Source organism: Plectropomus leopardus, chromosome 16 (assembly GCF_026936395.1).
Source record: "Plectropomus leopardus strain MGB_pleo_1.0 chromosome 16, ASM2693639v1, whole genome shotgun sequence".
Classification (NCBI taxonomy): Eukaryota; Metazoa; Chordata; class Actinopteri; order Perciformes; family Serranidae; genus Plectropomus; species Plectropomus leopardus.
The window spans coordinates 6,067,923-6,084,258 of record NC_142191.1 but is presented as its reverse complement, the minus strand read 5'-3'; the positions used below and the strand labels follow the sequence as shown (position 1 = coordinate 6,084,258).

Genomic DNA, 16,336 nt, shown 5'->3' with positions numbered 1-16,336 from the left:
TTTTACCTCACTGAAAACTTGAGCTGCTGGTTGAAAGCTGCCGAATTAGTTCTGCAGACAAGCAGCGTGCATGGGCAAGTGCATTCGTTTGATCGCTGCCCAGGCACGCCCCTCGACTGTTAGACTGTTTATGTGAAAGAGTTGTAAATAATAAGGTTTTAGCAAAAATGTGTGAGTTTTAAAAGTACCACACATTCACCTGGATAAATGAGGCTCGTATTATGCTGCATCGAGTTACCTGAGAGTTTGTAAACTGATGTTTTGAAAGTTGTACTGTTGTTCAACATGGACACATTTTACTCCAATACAACAACACTTTTCTCCATTTTTGGATTCTCTGTCCTCTGTTGAGACAACAACGTTTTCTTCATGTCTTGATTTGGGGGTGAATTATTCCTTAAAACCCATCACAATGAAATTCAAAGGTATGTTGAAAAATGTTAATTCCCACATTCAGTAGCTTTCATTTTAGTCTACTCAACAGACAGATTATACTTTAAATGATAGTTCAGATCTTTAAAGTGGGGTTTATGTGGTACTCCATAATCAGTGTATTATATACATTAAATGTCAGTCCCCCGGTTTAGAGAAGCAGACTGCAGCACTGCCACAGAAGCTAAGCGTTTTACTGCTACGGACGGGTCAGCAACAAAACATATTTTAGCTGCCAAAAAAGGCCCGCCTAAAAAAAAGTGTACGCGGCTGTATTCAGAATATTTTCCACTGCTTTAGCTTGCTATCAAACAGCACTTTTGGACAGGAGGTCAATTAGCAGCTTCCATCTATGCTTTCACCAAAACCACCAGACTCCATTGACAGAAATGTTCATTTTAGCTTGCTGACACAGAAGCTGCTGGTCATCCGTTAGTTTGGGTTTTTGTGTGACTTTGGTGAATTTGAACTAACCTTATAAAATGCCAAAGTCACACAGTATCACAAACTAACTGATGGAGGCAGCGGTAGATCCGCAGCTCCTGTGTTCAGTTACGTTAAATTACTGTTTTTCTCAATGGAGTCTGGCTTTGAAGAGAGCGATATGACAGCTTTGGTTCCCGGTCAGAAATCATGTTTGATGGGGCACCTGATGGCTCAGTGGATAGAGGAGCACCCCATGTACAGAGGCTGTGTCCTCACTGCAGCAGCCGTGGGTTCAAATCCAGCCCCAGCCCTTCACTGCATGTCTCCCCCTTCACACTCTCACTGTCCTGTCAATTAAAGGCAATAAAAGCCCCCAAAAATAATCTTAAAAAAAAAAGAAAGGAGTCCTGTCTGAGGGGCGCCTGGTGGCTCAGTGGATAGAGCGTTGCCCCATATACATATACAGAGGTTGTATCTTGCCACAGTGGCCACAGGTTTGATTCCGGCCTTGACCCTTTGCTACATGTTGTCTCTCTTTCACGCAACTTTTCTGTTCATTAAAGGCAATAAAAACCTTTAAAAAAATCTTTAAAGAAATCCTGTCTGATGGCAGGACAAAGCTGTGAAAATCTTCCAAAAAACTGCATGCACTTAAACCGATACAGATTGTTTTAGGTGGCAAAAACGTCTTCCTGCTGCACAAATCCACAGCAGTACATTGTTTATCCTCTGTGTCCGTGCCTGCCTCTGCGGTGTGCTGCAGCTAACACACTGCCTGTGGATAAGCACCTCATGCGACCCCACTTCAAAAGACCTGAACCATCCCTTTAAGTAAACATGATCTTACCATCTGGGTCCCCGCTCACATGATAGGTCAGCCCTCCAAATCTCCAGTCATCCCTGAACTTCTTTGGCAGGCAGGAACTTTTAAAAACCCGCCACTCCAACCCTGTTAGAGCACAGAAGTGACTCGTTTAATCTTCCAACTGGCTCAACGGCTTCACACCTGGTCACCGCGGTCTGAGACTGACTCAGCCGCTAACACGTTTCCTCTGAAGCCCATCGGTGATTCATCTCAGGGTCTCGCTTGAATTCTTTATTAGAGAGGAAGATTTGAAAGAACATCCCCCCCAAAAAACATCCCTCCTTTTACTCAGTATTTGGAGGAACAGGCAGGAAGGAAACAACACCCGAGAGAGCACTTTGACAACTGACTCACTATTGTGTCTCAGCACCCTTCAGAGACACGCTCATAATAAACAACACTGACCCACAGCCGATCCTAACAGAGCACCGTACCTTCTGCACCCAGAGCGCCCAGTGCGGCCAGCCGCGCTGCCATCAGTCCGTGTCCGAGGTAACTGCGTCAAATCAAAGCATTGTTAAATGGTTACAAAAGCAGCCGGGAACAGACTGTGCATGTAACAAGCAAGTCATTCTGAAAATAGGCCAAACAAATGGTGTCTGCCTATTATTCACGTCCTAATGACTAAATGGATTTTAAAAGTTTTCCTAATTAAAAACAGATACGAGTGAAGTTGCAAAGTTACAACAAAGTCAGCAGCAATTGTAACATAGTTAGTCAATAATGGAGGCCAATTTAAAAATATATGGAAATTGCCCTGAATATAGATTAAACAGGGGATTGATTTGATCGGATATAATTCAAATGTAGGATTATTAGGGCTTTACTGAATGATTTATTTACATTTTAAGCTTCTATTGAGGATTTCGAAATAAACTTAAATTATCTGTCCTCATGATTTACGACGTCATCACCATAAAACAAATGGTAAAAAGCCTCTAACAGAATTCTCAATTTGAATAATGGGATTCACCAGATTAAATAAATTAGCCCTGATTTGTAGTAGGGCGCTCTACTCTTTTGATGACTGTACCTTGACAGAAATTAGACAAGGCAGCTTTATTTGTACAGCACATTTCATACAACAGGGCAATTCACAGTGCTGTACAGAGTGATAAAATATAAAACATAATAAAGCATACAGATTTACAATAAAAGAGTATAGAGGTAAGATATAAAATGTTGCAATAAATACCAAATTTTTTTTTTTTTAATTAAAATAAAAATCACCATCAAAAATAGCAAAAGTGCAGACGAGCAGTGCAAAGATAAAAATATTAAATGATTTAAAATCAAGTTTATAATAAGTTGTCATTACTGGGTGGGGAAGGCAGTTTAAAAAATGATTTTTAGTTTTGATTTAAAAATGGTTAGAGGGAGGAGCTCTGCAAAATTTTCAGTTCATGCTTCGGCAAAAGGTTAGTCTATCCACGGTAACCAGATGTGATCCTCCTGCCGGCTTGTCTAGTTACGTTTTATCTTACCGAATGATATAAATATCCTTCGGACAGCTGTTTGTTTTATATCTGTATTTGGGCCACTTTGTATCCTTTTGCATTTAGAAAACAAAGGGATTTTAATTAAATAATTGAGTTCCCTGAAGAGGAAGTGATTTACGACTTATTTCTACTGAGAAGACAAAAACATGTGCATGAAAAGGTGATCTGTGCAGCCAAAGCTACGGACTGAACATGTTTTGGTTAAACGAATGTGGGACATGGACGAGATTTATCTAGAGCCTTTCAAGAGACCCAAGGACCCTTTACACAGAGTAAACCAACAACATACAAAAACAAAGAACAAAAGTGTTCAGTCACACAATTTTCTATCAAAATAACGTCATTTCTGTCAAGCAGCACTCATTAGGTGTCAAGTGCCTACCATAAATCAGGCTTTTTTAACCAAATCAACTTTTTTGATGAATATAACTCATCTAACTGTAGTTGTTTTAAAATCGTAATACATTTTTTTGTTTTTGTGTTTGCATAAATGGAATTTATGATGCTGTAAGATTGCTGCTGGTCCGCCCGGTTAACAGCGGTGAGGGCCAACCTTTGTGTGCAGCGACGGACGGAGCGAGCAGTTTCATGACCCCAGTTAAAATGTTTTTCAAAGGCTCAACTCCAACAAATAATATGCAGCAGAAAGTTTCATTAGGTAAAAACATGTCAGTTTTGCAAATGATTACATCTTTCTTTTCTTTAATACATTTTCACTTTTAAAAAAATATGCTTTGGAAATTCTTGGATCATAAGTTAGAAACGATCTTATGCAGCCACCTCTGGAATTAAATTGCAAATAAAAGAAAAGGAAAAAAAAGCTGAGCAGCATTCAAATGTTGAAATACAATTTGAATGTCAATCTTATGAATGAGCTTCAAATTTTCAACTATCTGGTGCAGCCTTGATGCTTTACAAAATGTGCATTAATGATCAAATTTGTTACCTGTAAGTGTACAATTCAAATGTTTGGTTGGAGATGTCAAATCTGGCAATGTAATCAGCGACGGGAACACTTTCGATGGTTTCCTGCAGGGGAATATGAAGGACGTAGTGGGTTAATAAACACTAAAGAGTTGAATTTGTACAGAAATCTCGACATGTGCAAACAAACAACTCACCCTCGTTTTTGGTAGGAAAGTGATCTGCGTGGACCCTCCACCCAGATCTAAGATCCCCACGGTCTTCTTGGATTGAGCTTTCAGGTGACCTGAAAACATTTCCTACTTTAATCCAGCAGCCACAACAGAGAAGAGCTAATCAGTTACACCTTAGATGCTATCTTCAAAAGGCCTATTTGACACAGAATGTGCAACGCAGAAGTATAAAATCCCAACACGGAGCCTGATAAAGATCAGAGCTATCCCCCTGAGGCAATGCAAACATAGCTGTATGCATTCAGCCTGTATTTGTGATGCAGGATCTATAATAAGACACAACAACAATATCAGACACTAAATTATATTTGGATGTGAGTTTACAGTACTCACCTGTCAGATAGTTTACAGATATCCAAGCCAGGATTCCTAGAGTAAAGAGATCCGCAAACCAAGAAACAGACACTTCAGGCGGCAATTTTAGAAAAGCTGACGACAAATGTTCACAGAAATGACAATGCTTACTGCACAACAAACATGTGCAAACATGTGAGTGAGAGCTATAATTCTGAAACACAAGGTTGAAATGCTGACAAATCAAGTACACCGTGGCACAACAGACAATAACATTATTTCACCACATAATTACAGACGTTTAGGGTCACAACAACTTTGTGGTGGAAGAGCGATTTCGTTTTCTTAAGTGTCATCATAAAAGACAGCAATAATCTGCTGCAACTTAATTAAACGTTTGCAGTAAACAAAGATTCCTCATAGAAATTGCAGACATAAAGCAGGGAGGAAGGATCAGCGGTGCCACCGAGCTGCAGGAGGAACATGAGTGGCTGCGATGACTGACGAATGTGGTGCTTTCGAGGGCAGACGTTACCTTCGTTTGTGCCATTCATTATGCTGACGCTGTTGTCTGGGACCAGAAAAGGAGATTCATCAAACACATGTTGAACCTGAGGAGGAGGAGGAGGAGGAGGAGGAGGAGGAGGAGGAGGAGAGGCAGGATGAGTGAGAGAAAAAGTGAGAGCACGAGGGCGCCACGGAGAGCAGCAGAGAAATGGCCTTAATGTTATCTACTGTAATGGTAGCTCATCCAGAGGTGCCCTCCGCTTGAAGGGATTAATTAATTCCCTCAGGGGGATTAATAAAGTATCATTTATCTTCCAAGGTGCCCCAGGGCCATCCATTACTATCTTATCCCCTCCACAAGAGCCGTCCTCAGTAAGCTCACACCACTCTGATAACAGTACTCTCCCTCTCGTCTGTGTACCACCTGCCATAACACTGAAAATGTTCTCTCTCCTTCTGTCTTCGCTGGATGAGACGCTGCACTTTCCCTGGAAGTGTCAGACAATGTAGAGCCGAACAACTCCCCTGTGAAAAAGCACTGCGCTCCGCTCTACAGAGATCTCAGCAACGTGTCATGTCTCAGTACTGCTGCGCTCTTTTACCTGCTCCAAAAGAGCCTGAGCTTTGTCTGCGGCCAGCAGCCGGAGTCCAGCTGTGGCTCTGAGGACCAGCGGAGTCCTCTTCCACTCCAGACGAGGCACCGTCTTTTTGGCCACCTTCAACAGCATCCGCACTGTGTGGCCAGCCTTTCACAAAAAACACAATTTATTATCAGGCCACATAAGAAAAAAACATTTTAACATCCTGACTCTGTGTGAGAAGAACATGTTATCTGCTGGACATCTGTTAAGGCCCCTGGACTTTCTAACATCCATAACACATTTTAAAACAGTTTTCATAAGACATGGCAACCCTTTTTGCAATATGTTGATGTAACCCTGACTGCTATATCAATAAGAGCCTTCGCACAGGATACATTGCTGATGACTATTTTGACAGAAGTGCTTTGACGCTTTGAGTCTGTGAGAGAAGGAAGTGAAAAAGTGGAAAATTTATATTGATTTTCAACACTGTTTGTTTTTATGTGTTTTTTAAAAAATGTTTATGTTTGTAATGTTGTGTTTTGAGGATTAAAACAAATAAAAATGTATCTATATTTTTAAAAGGAAAACTACAACGACCACTACAAAAAAGGGCTGGGCAATGTAGTGATTTTATGTCGATGACATGATATGAGGAGCGTCTGTGGCTGAGTGGATAAAGCAGGTGCATCAGGAATAAAGGAGGTGTCCTCGCCTCAGTGGCCTCAGGTTCAAACCCCGCTTGAGGCCCTTTGCTGCATGTCATATCTCTCTCTCTGTCTTTCTTCCCCTTTCACACTATTGATCTATCCTATCTAATAAAGGCTATAATGCCAAAAATAATCTTCTAAAATAAAAATAAATAAACAGATTTTTATATACTGTGATATGAGACTAGATATTGTCTTAGATCTTTAATCGTTATTTTGAAAATGCAAAAACAAAACACACAAATAAAAGCAAGAAAAGTCTTGTGGCCGAGAGCAATGAACAAAAACAAGACAAAAAAAGGCCTATAAAAAATCTATACATCAATCTCAGTTAACTTACACTCAAGTCACTAAAACCTAAATATGTTTTAATATATAATATGTTGGAAAAGGAGTAGGGAGAAGTACACACCTGTATATGTAACCCAATACAAAACAACTATCGCAGTTTTACATACGACCCATTACAATATAAACAGCTGTCCTCTTTTTTATGTACAAACAAATACAAAACACAATATTAACACCCAGACGAGCAAATATTACCATTGGCAGTTAAAGCGACCACTTTGTGTCAGTTAGCTTGCCGGATAAAAAGCAGGCGTACACAAGTTTCCAACATCAACGCAGCTGATTGATTTGCTTTAGTCGCATTCAAACGGGACTGAAGACTTCCTGTGATTCAGAAATAAACCCCACGTCTGTGTTTTGTGTGGCACATTCACACAGGGTGAGCAAAGTCTGCATTTTACGTAAATTTACTGCCGTTATCCTGTGGATATGATGGCAGATGGAGATGTATAGTTAACCCCTTTTTTTCTTTTTAATGTGAAACAAACTAAACTGATTCCGACACAAAAACACCGAGATGCCAATTTGCATGTGACTAATATCGTCACACTACCTCTGTGTTTGGCGAAATATAACAGGTAATTCACTGTGGAACTTTTTACCTGACAAATAACATACACGGCAGATTTTCCAGGGGATCAAGGTCACGACCTTCGTAATAATTACAAATTACCAGAGGTCCCAAGGTAAAACTAGTCCAGTGCAAAGAAGACTTTTGAGTCTGAGCACACTGAAGATAAAACAATATTTAATATTCAAAACATATTTGCACAGCATTTATCTTAATCTGGAAAAACCTGCTAAGCCTGCCTGTGTGCCATTAATGCTATTTTAACAGGATATTTACCGTCAGGAGAAACCGTGCTGCCCGATGAGGAAGCCGCGGCAAACACAAAGCATCGCTGCATTTTCAGCTCGTGTTTTAGCATATTGCTGCTGTTTATTTAATGATTATTTTCGACACTTTACAAGCAGCACTGAAGCCACGCTTTGGACCGTTTCCCCTCAATGACTCCTTTTTGCATTCAGCATAGACGCATGAGATTGACATCATAGTTTTGCAATGCGCAACTGTCAGAAAAAACATGCCTATATCGATAAAAGAACTGATTAGCTCGGAGGAACACAAGTTAGATCGATCAGACAATTTGGATGTGGTTCTTGGTTCCCATCTCTATAATATTTGGAAATTACCAGAATGTTCTGGCTGTTTTCTTTGCTCTTACCCACTTAAACTCTGTTCCCATGGGACAAGTATTGGTTGGGGACCTCATGTAATTTAAAAAATACATCTGTGTTTCATGCAACACATTTGTAATGTCTAATTTCACTCAAATTCACTGACATTATTCCCTCAGAAAATCAGAGATGCCGATCCCATGACCTCTGTGTTTGCTGAAATATGTTGGGTAATTTGCCCTGAAATTTTTACTTTACAAAGTACGGACATGGACCATTGCAGGGGATTAAAATCACAGACATCCTCCGAAATTATTACATATCACCAGAGGTCCCAACATAATACGAGTCCCAAGCGAATATGTCTTTAATTATATCCACATTCCTGGTGATTATCAAAAATGTCACTGTGCAAATATTTTGTGAAAGCACCAATAGTCACAGGCAAAATTTATTGATTTATTTTTTATTTTTAAAAGAGACCATGTCTAGTTTAAAACATAAATGATGCCATTTGATGCATCGTACCAGATTATAGCCAAAGCTAATTCACATCTGCAGCCGCCTGGCATATTGATGGAGATATCTGGTCAAAATATCCTGATATTTGATTTTCTGCATGTCGTCCAGCTTTACTACAAAACAGCCCTGCTCAGAGCTGTCTTTGCACAACAGGGTGACTTGCTGGAGTTGAGAAAACACTTGCAGTGTTACATATCAGGCTGCTTGAATATTCACTTTGGTTTTCTCACTTCCTACTTACTTTCATTAGCAATGTGATTCCCTGCAGAGGGAGGCTACTGGCAGCGTTTCTGAATACAATGTAGAGCCAGAGGACCTTTTCCTCCGGCTCAATATAATTGATTAGATTTGACAATGAACTCACCATTTCAGGGGAGTCAGCATATGCTGACAGACCCGGCTTTAAGGAATGGAACATCTCATTGTCCAAAACAGGCAGCTCCTCTGAAAGATACAAGATCCGCCCACATCAAATATACAGCAGCTATTAAAAGCATTAAGAGGCCTAAATCTGCTTAGCATACATATGCAGAATAGATCCCCTCTCTCAAGACGAGGCACGTTGACTTGAATCTGACAAAATAGGATTATTTCTTCAAAAGTAAATGAAGTCGAGTATAACCTCTGTCCCCCGAGGTGGAAATTCACAGGTTTACAGAGCTGGAAGCTGAGCGGAGGAATAAAAGCCTCATAATCAGTTTGTTACTCTGCTGTTTGCTTTGTAAATCATTGATCGCAGACAATGAAAACACATTTCATGAAGCAGTCGCTGCAATCAACACAGATCTGATTCAACATGCCTCCACGCAGTGATGCTGACATGATACCTGGGGTCGACAGATTATCGGCCTGGCTGATCATTTGGGCAGATATTTGGCATTTTGCCGATTAAACGAGTTACGAGGAAATTTTATTGTCATTTTTCTTAAATATAGTTTAAGCAGAAATTAAATCTAAAGTGATCCTAAATCCTGCTGCATCCTATGTCTGCTTCATATTATCAGCATCAGCGTTTTATTTCAATGATCACCCGTAAAATTAATTAATTAAAAAGTGCAAAGAAAGTTTCAGCATGGGAGACACTTTTATTTTTGGGGTCTGTTTTTTATTTATTCATTTTTTGTTTAATTTAAATTTTCACTTGATTTTATTAAAAAAAACAAAACTTAAAAGTTAAAAGTAACTTGCTGTGTATGATGTTGAACATTTCAGTTTTGATTTGACATTTTGAATAAACACGACATTCAAACAAAGTTTGAACTAAACTACTGTAAATTCATATCGGTTCCAAATATCGGTAATCGATCTCATTAACTACTAATCATCGGCATCGGCCCTGAAAAGCCGTCTGTCGACCCCTAACGAGAACATGTTTGAGAGCGCGGAGAGAAGCGGGTCCAGTATTACCTGAGTCACTGTGGATGAAGGTGTAGACATGGATGCGTGTCCCAGTGCTCCCAGCATCAAACATGACGGCATAGAAGATGCGGCTGTGGTTCGCCGGTCGGCTCAGGCTGGGAATGATGCTCCCGATGCTGTTGGTCAAATCCAACGGAGAGGCCTGGACCTGGGCTCGGCTCAGACCTGCGACAGCCAGCAGGACCAGGAGTGGAAGTGTCCCGGTGAGCTTCATCTTCACTCTGGAGGACCAAAGAGGAAAATTACAGGTGTTTTTGTTAAAACACCGTAAAGACGTTATTCTGTTAAATGTTTCTGGACTGCCTGAAAAAAGCTGCTCAAACTGCTGCTGACTAGTAATGGAGGATGTTGAAATTACAGCGTGACAAACAACAGAGGAGTAAGAAGCAATAGTTATTTACATTAGACCACACCCTGCAAGACTTCTACGCAACCACAGAGACATACCCAAAAATCAGCCTCTCCATACCTGCTGAGTCGACTCCTGGACTCAGACTCAGCTCCTGCAGCTTAAGGCAAGTTAGATTTAAAACTTTTGAAGACTTTTTTTTTTAAAAGTTCCTCTCAGAATGAAATTAAAGACGAATTTAACAATAACCAATACTGAGGGAAAACAAACATGAACTTACAAAAACTGGAGTTTGAAAAGTTTAAAAAGTTAAATTATCGACTTCAAATGCTGACAATTTATGTTTTTTTTTAAACTTTCTAGAGTGGAGCGCCTGGAAAAGTAATTCTCATTTATTCCCCTAAAAGAAAAGCTTGTTTATTTGTCGTTTGTTTAAATGTGGTTAATGTATAGGGGTGTTGTTGGTTCCTCTATTCTGATCTGTGTCATTAATGCAACATCAGTGTTAAGTTGTAAGCTGATGGTGCGAAAACACCCCGAGCGGTTACACTGCAGCCTGTTTCACAGCTGCCGGCTGCAGCCCTCTCATTCAGTGCTGGAACAATGTCAAATAATAATAATAATAATAATAATAATAATAATAATAATAATAATAATAATAATAATAATAATAATAATAATGATTATAAACTTTATTTGCACAACACCTTTCGTACAGGAAATGCAGCCCAAAAAAATGTTGTTGCCATTAGTGTGTTTCCATTAGTGTTTCCCATGTTTTTGTGTCATTCAGACACAAAAACATGGGAAAACAGGGTCCGGGTTGAAAAATACCAAAGTTAACATTTGACGACTTAAACCTTTTGATCTTGATCTTCAATCAATACACAGCGACTCAAGCATCGCGTCTCCACAGCTCTCTACAAAACTCAGATATCTAATTTGAGGAATTTCTTTATAGCCTCAATCAGGCAGCTCTTTAGGAAAGTCCTGTTGAGACACCGTCAGTCTGCTTACAAAAAAATTCAAGAGACTGAAGACATTTTTTGTGTGAGAACTTCTACTGCCTGTGAATTCCAATATAAGTTTGATTTCTTCGCCATTTATCTTGTGCTTTTGTGTGAAACGAGTCACAAAAATTAATAGAAATGCTGCAATTAGACACTGGACATGCCATAGGAATAACAACCAGACCCCCCCGGCTGTGTCCTCTTATTCTGTTATCATTCGTTTGTTGCTGAAATGTTTCAGAAGCTAAATGGTATCTGTAAAGAAGAGAAACGACTTCAAATCAGTTATTATAGTTTTGCACTTTTCGTTAGTTTTTGTTACAGTATTAGTGTTATTTTATTTGTATTTTTCTTATTTTGGCAGTATTTATAAAGGAGATTTAAGAAGTTCAGATTTATATTTGTGCGATGCAAACAACACTTTGTGAAGGCACCGGACTCACTTTCATGTCAACACACCAGTTTAGAAAAAATACACATACTAACGCCTCCTAACGCTGATACAAATTTAACCAAATCAAAGAACACCAACAGACATTTCCTGTTTATTTTTAATTTGTAAGTGCACAATAACATTTTAGTTTATTTTTTATTTAACAAGTTTAACACTTAGATTTAGCTTTTATTTTTGTTTTTGTTAACTTTAATAGCCAAAAAAAGGTTTTATTTGCCTTCTGCAAAGGGTGTGAGCTCCTCTGTGCGACGTTAAAAAAGACGCATAAGATCATTTTCATTTGCGGCCTGCATGTTTGCTCATTTAAAGCTGCTCTCTGCACGAAAAAGATGCAAATACTAAACATCAAACTCCAGCAGGCCTCAGTGTACAGATCCAGTTATGTGTTAAAAAAAACTGCCAGTGAACTCATCATGGGGCATCACATGCTTTACCTCTCAGTATGTGAGAAGAGCACATATTTATAAAAAGTATTCACCAGTCTGGCGGTGTGTAAATGTGTGCTTAAGCGACTGTGGGTTTACTGCGGTCTCCGGTGACTTGTATTAATGTAAAGTAAATCTGTGGCTCCACAGTGGGCAGGACGCTCTGAGGCAGAGCAAAAGAAGGAAGTGTGTCATCCTCGGAGAACAAAGGAGAAAGCCGCGCATGATTCACTCACATCACCTTATAATCCTGTTGAGTTTTTGCAACATTTGTATAAAACTTTCTTGTAGCTCTTAAATAGCTCAAGTCCCGCTGCTGAATAAAGGCAGCAGTCACACTGCACTCTCAAAGTCACATTGCAGAACGTGTCCCAAACAACGTTCTCCCTGCTGCATGCTTAATCCGACTACATCAACATTTCCAAACCAAGAAAACAATATGAGAAGAATTTATAATGGAAACTAGACTCCATCTGTAAGAGAGTTGATTTTTGTGATAAACCCTGTTCATAAATAAGCCACACATGCAAGATCTTTTAAAAGATTACCAGTGACGTTTGCTTGTAGTTTCGACAGAAGCTAATGCATTCATTTCAGAAAAAAAGGTTTGTTGTTCTGAAAAATGAAAAAAAAAAACAGGTTTATGGATATATTAAAAAAAGAAAAGCAGGGTTTTATTCCAAGATTTTTTTTTCTCGCATAATTCTTAGATAATAATCTCACTTAAAAATTATTTTTCCATAAAGTTTTCTCATGATGCCAAGATAAAATTGTCTTTACTTCAGAAAAACAGATTTTCCATTATTTTCCAATGTTCTTATAGTGTCGACTCAATAAACTCATTGCTTCAAAAAAGTAGATTTTTTTCCATGAAAAAGTTCATATTTTTTAGATAATACCCTCATCACTTTTAAAAGGAGTTATTTTTTCAAAAAAAGCTCTCATAAATCTGAGATAATACTCGTTATTGGTGAAAAACAGATTATTTTTTCCATTCAATGTTATACTTCTGAGATAATCAAGTTACTTAAGAAAAAGATCATTTTTACATAAAAATAATAGCGTAATTCAGAGATAATAATGTCAGAATAATGCTGTAGATGTCTTTTTCTCGAGTGAATGCTTTATCAAGCGTCTGTTTTTAAACCATTATTCTGGTGCTTCGGGGTAGTTCAGGATGCTTCTATGCTGGATGTGTCTGTGCTCGAGTCTTGATACTGAATTTTATATCTAAAATAAATGTACTTTTGCAGAAGCATTGACAGAAATGAACCAGAAAATCTAGTGCAGCAGAGTCTATAAAGTTAATAATCCACTGTCGGTGACTCACTGAAACTACGAACAGCAGAGGGACGTTTTATCTGCCGGTGAAGTCTGTCTGGATGTGAATCCAACACAGAGACAGACTGTTCGGTGTTTATGAGAGGGGCTGCAAAGTGTGGGAGGCACCAATAAGAACTTTATTTATTATTAAATGAACAAGCATACAACAAAAATGCAAACTCTCCATGGTGCACTGAGGAGGGAGTTATGTTTTTGGATTTGGCTTTGGGGAGGGGCATACAGTTTATGTATATCATAAATACCCCAAAACACACAAGTGGGTTTAATAGGCATGTTTGCTTTAAAAAAAAAAATCTACTTTTAATTTACCATTTAATATAGCCAGAAATTAGGCAGGTTTTCATTAACCCTAAAACTGCACAAATTGAAGTTGCAAATATAAAATACACCTAATAGAAACACGTTATTTAAAAAAAAAAAAAAAAACTAAAGCAAAAAAAATTACGCTGGCATCAGGTGGTAAGTCAGGGGATCAGAAAAAGCCATATTTCACAAAACTGCGATTGAAACATCACTTCTCTTGTGCTTCTTTCAGATGCCTTTTGCAAGCACTGAAACCTTTGAACCCTCAGCAAATTGGTGCGATTTCTTTCAAAAACAAGGAAAAATGGCAATGAGCAACAAAAAATGTTACAAGAAAAAAATGCAAGAAATTTGTAGATTCAGAAGCTAATTTTTCAAAAGCTAGGGGGAAAAATATATTCAGGGAAAAACTGTATTTAGAATTTTAATAACATATTTAAAATTATGTTATAGAATTATTATATTTTTAAAGCACCTTTATCCAGATCATTTTCTTTAAAAAAAATATAGCGACTTTTTTTTCTTCTTTGTTTTTTCATGAATTTTCAGGAAAGATTCTTGTACTTTTTACTAACTTCTTGCTGAGCTGGGGATAATTTCTTCTTTTGTTGCTCGCTGCCTTCTTCCCATATTTTTGAATGGATAAGCCAGCCTTTTCAATAACAAAGGGGGCGAGAGCATTAACCCTTTGACACCTTTACATTTTTTTTCACAAACCTGGGCAGAAGGCAACGCATGGGCCAAAAAATAGCAAAAACTTAGTAAAAAAATACAAAAAAATTACCTGAACAAAGGCAAAAACCCCAAAAAACTGAAATAAGCAAATAAATAAATAAATAAATAAAACATGGGGAGAACGCAAAACATGGCCAAAAAATAGGAAAAAATTAGTCCAAAAAATTACAAGAAAAATTACCTGAAGATAGTTAAAAAAAAAATTAAAAACTGAAATAAGCAAAGAAAAAGTAAAACATAGGGAGAAGGCCAAACATGACCAATAAAATAGGAAAAAATTAGCAAACAATTACAAGATAATTACCTGAACATTAGCAAAAACAAAAACAAGAAATAAGAAAAAAGGGGAAAAGAAAAAGAAAAACCTGATCATACCTGATCATAAGCAAAAAAAATGAAACCAAGAAATGAGAAAAAAAGGAAAGAAAAAGAAAGAAAATTACCTGAACATGAGCAAAAAACAGCAACCAAGAAATAAGAAAAAAGTGAAAAGAAAAAAAAAAGAAAATTACCTGAAAAAAACCCAAAACGAGTAAGTTTTTCTCTTTAACATAATTTGAAATAATCATAATGATTTTGGTTTCCTGTATATTTTTCCCTGATTTTTTGTTTGTTTTTAGAGAATTTCCTAATAAGTCTCCCCATTTTTTATTTTTATTTTTAAAAATAAAAAATATGTATTTGTAATCTTCGGATCTTCATCACCTTTTACTAATCCCATGCAATTTATGGGACTTTTTTCCAAGTTGGTCATTACCTTTTCCTCATGTTTTTACAAGAAATCAAACCCATTTGCTCAGGATGCAAAGAGTTAACGTAACTGCTCGCTTGTCGTATGTTATGGTTAACCCTTCCGACACTAAAATGATGACGATAACCCCAAAAAGGGTCTAACCTTTCTGCTGTTGATACACATTTGTCCCAGCTGCTCTGTTGTCGCCGTTTCTCAGCTCATTCATTCAGTTAGCGTCAGTTATGTTGAAGTTAGCTAGCTTGAATGCTACGCGAAGTTAGTTTTAAAAAAAGCCAGTTAGCCAGAAATCACACGGTAACGTTACAGCATGTTCTTCGGAAAGCATCAAACTTGTAGATAAAACTCCCAAAACAAACCGAAAACACTGAAACAAACAGCGGCGGAGTTAACGTTAGTCGAAAAGCTAACCGTTAGTTAGCAAACAGCCGTACGTCACAGCGCGCTCCTCAAAACAGCCAAAATCCTCACAGGAAACCACGAAAACTGACTGAAAACGACAAAACAAACAGCCGACAACCTGTAGCTGACTATTACAGAGACTTTCTGAACGCCAAACACACTCAGAGCTCACCATGATGTCCGACTACCGGCTGTCCGTCGGTCTGTGAGCGCTACCGGCTCCGCCGCCGTGACGTCACCGTCGGGTCTGTTTACTAGTCTCGTGCATAAAAAAAAAAGGTCACGTGCAGAAAGCAAGAAAACAAAAACAATTCATATCACATCAAGTGGATTTCGCTAAATAAGTTTTCTTAATTGTCAAATTTGTTTTTTGTTATTAGTAAACACAAGAGAGGAAAGTTGAAATTAATCAAGAAAAAATAAAAAGAGGGGTAAAAATGTTTATGGATAAAAAATTTCTCCATTTAAAAAAAATACATAAAAGATTTGTTACCTGTGTCATCATAATAACACATTATATATTTAAGGGTACAATCATGAGTGATGTTACAGTTATCATAAACATAATAACTTAAATCAGACCAAAATTTGTTATTTTACACAAGTTTTATCAGCCTGGCC

General features: G+C 38.0%; 1 protein-coding gene across 2 annotated transcripts in view; it reads right to left on the bottom strand.

The window, feature by feature from the left end:
• entpd5b (ectonucleoside triphosphate diphosphohydrolase 5b) overlaps nt 1–15,968 on the bottom strand; it is a 40,845-nt gene extending 24,877 nt beyond the window's left edge. For both annotated transcript variants that reach the window (XM_088089356.1, XM_042503637.2), the window contains exons 1-10: nt 15,888–15,968; nt 9,931–10,163; nt 8,888–8,967; nt 5,783–5,926; nt 5,209–5,284; nt 4,713–4,748; nt 4,344–4,432; nt 4,169–4,251; nt 2,158–2,219; nt 1,706–1,807 (exon numbers count right to left, since the gene is read on the bottom strand). In XM_088089356.1, the coding sequence (XP_087945482.1) occupies nt 1,706–1,807; nt 2,158–2,219; nt 4,169–4,251; nt 4,344–4,432; nt 4,713–4,748; nt 5,209–5,284; nt 5,783–5,926; nt 8,888–8,967; nt 9,931–10,156 (898 nt within the window). In that variant the 5' untranslated portion in view covers nt 10,157–10,163; nt 15,888–15,968. The remainder of the gene's footprint in view (nt 1–1,705; nt 1,808–2,157; nt 2,220–4,168; nt 4,252–4,343; nt 4,433–4,712; nt 4,749–5,208; nt 5,285–5,782; nt 5,927–8,887; nt 8,968–9,930; nt 10,164–15,887) is intronic.
• Between the last annotated feature and the right edge of the window lie 368 nt (nt 15,969–16,336).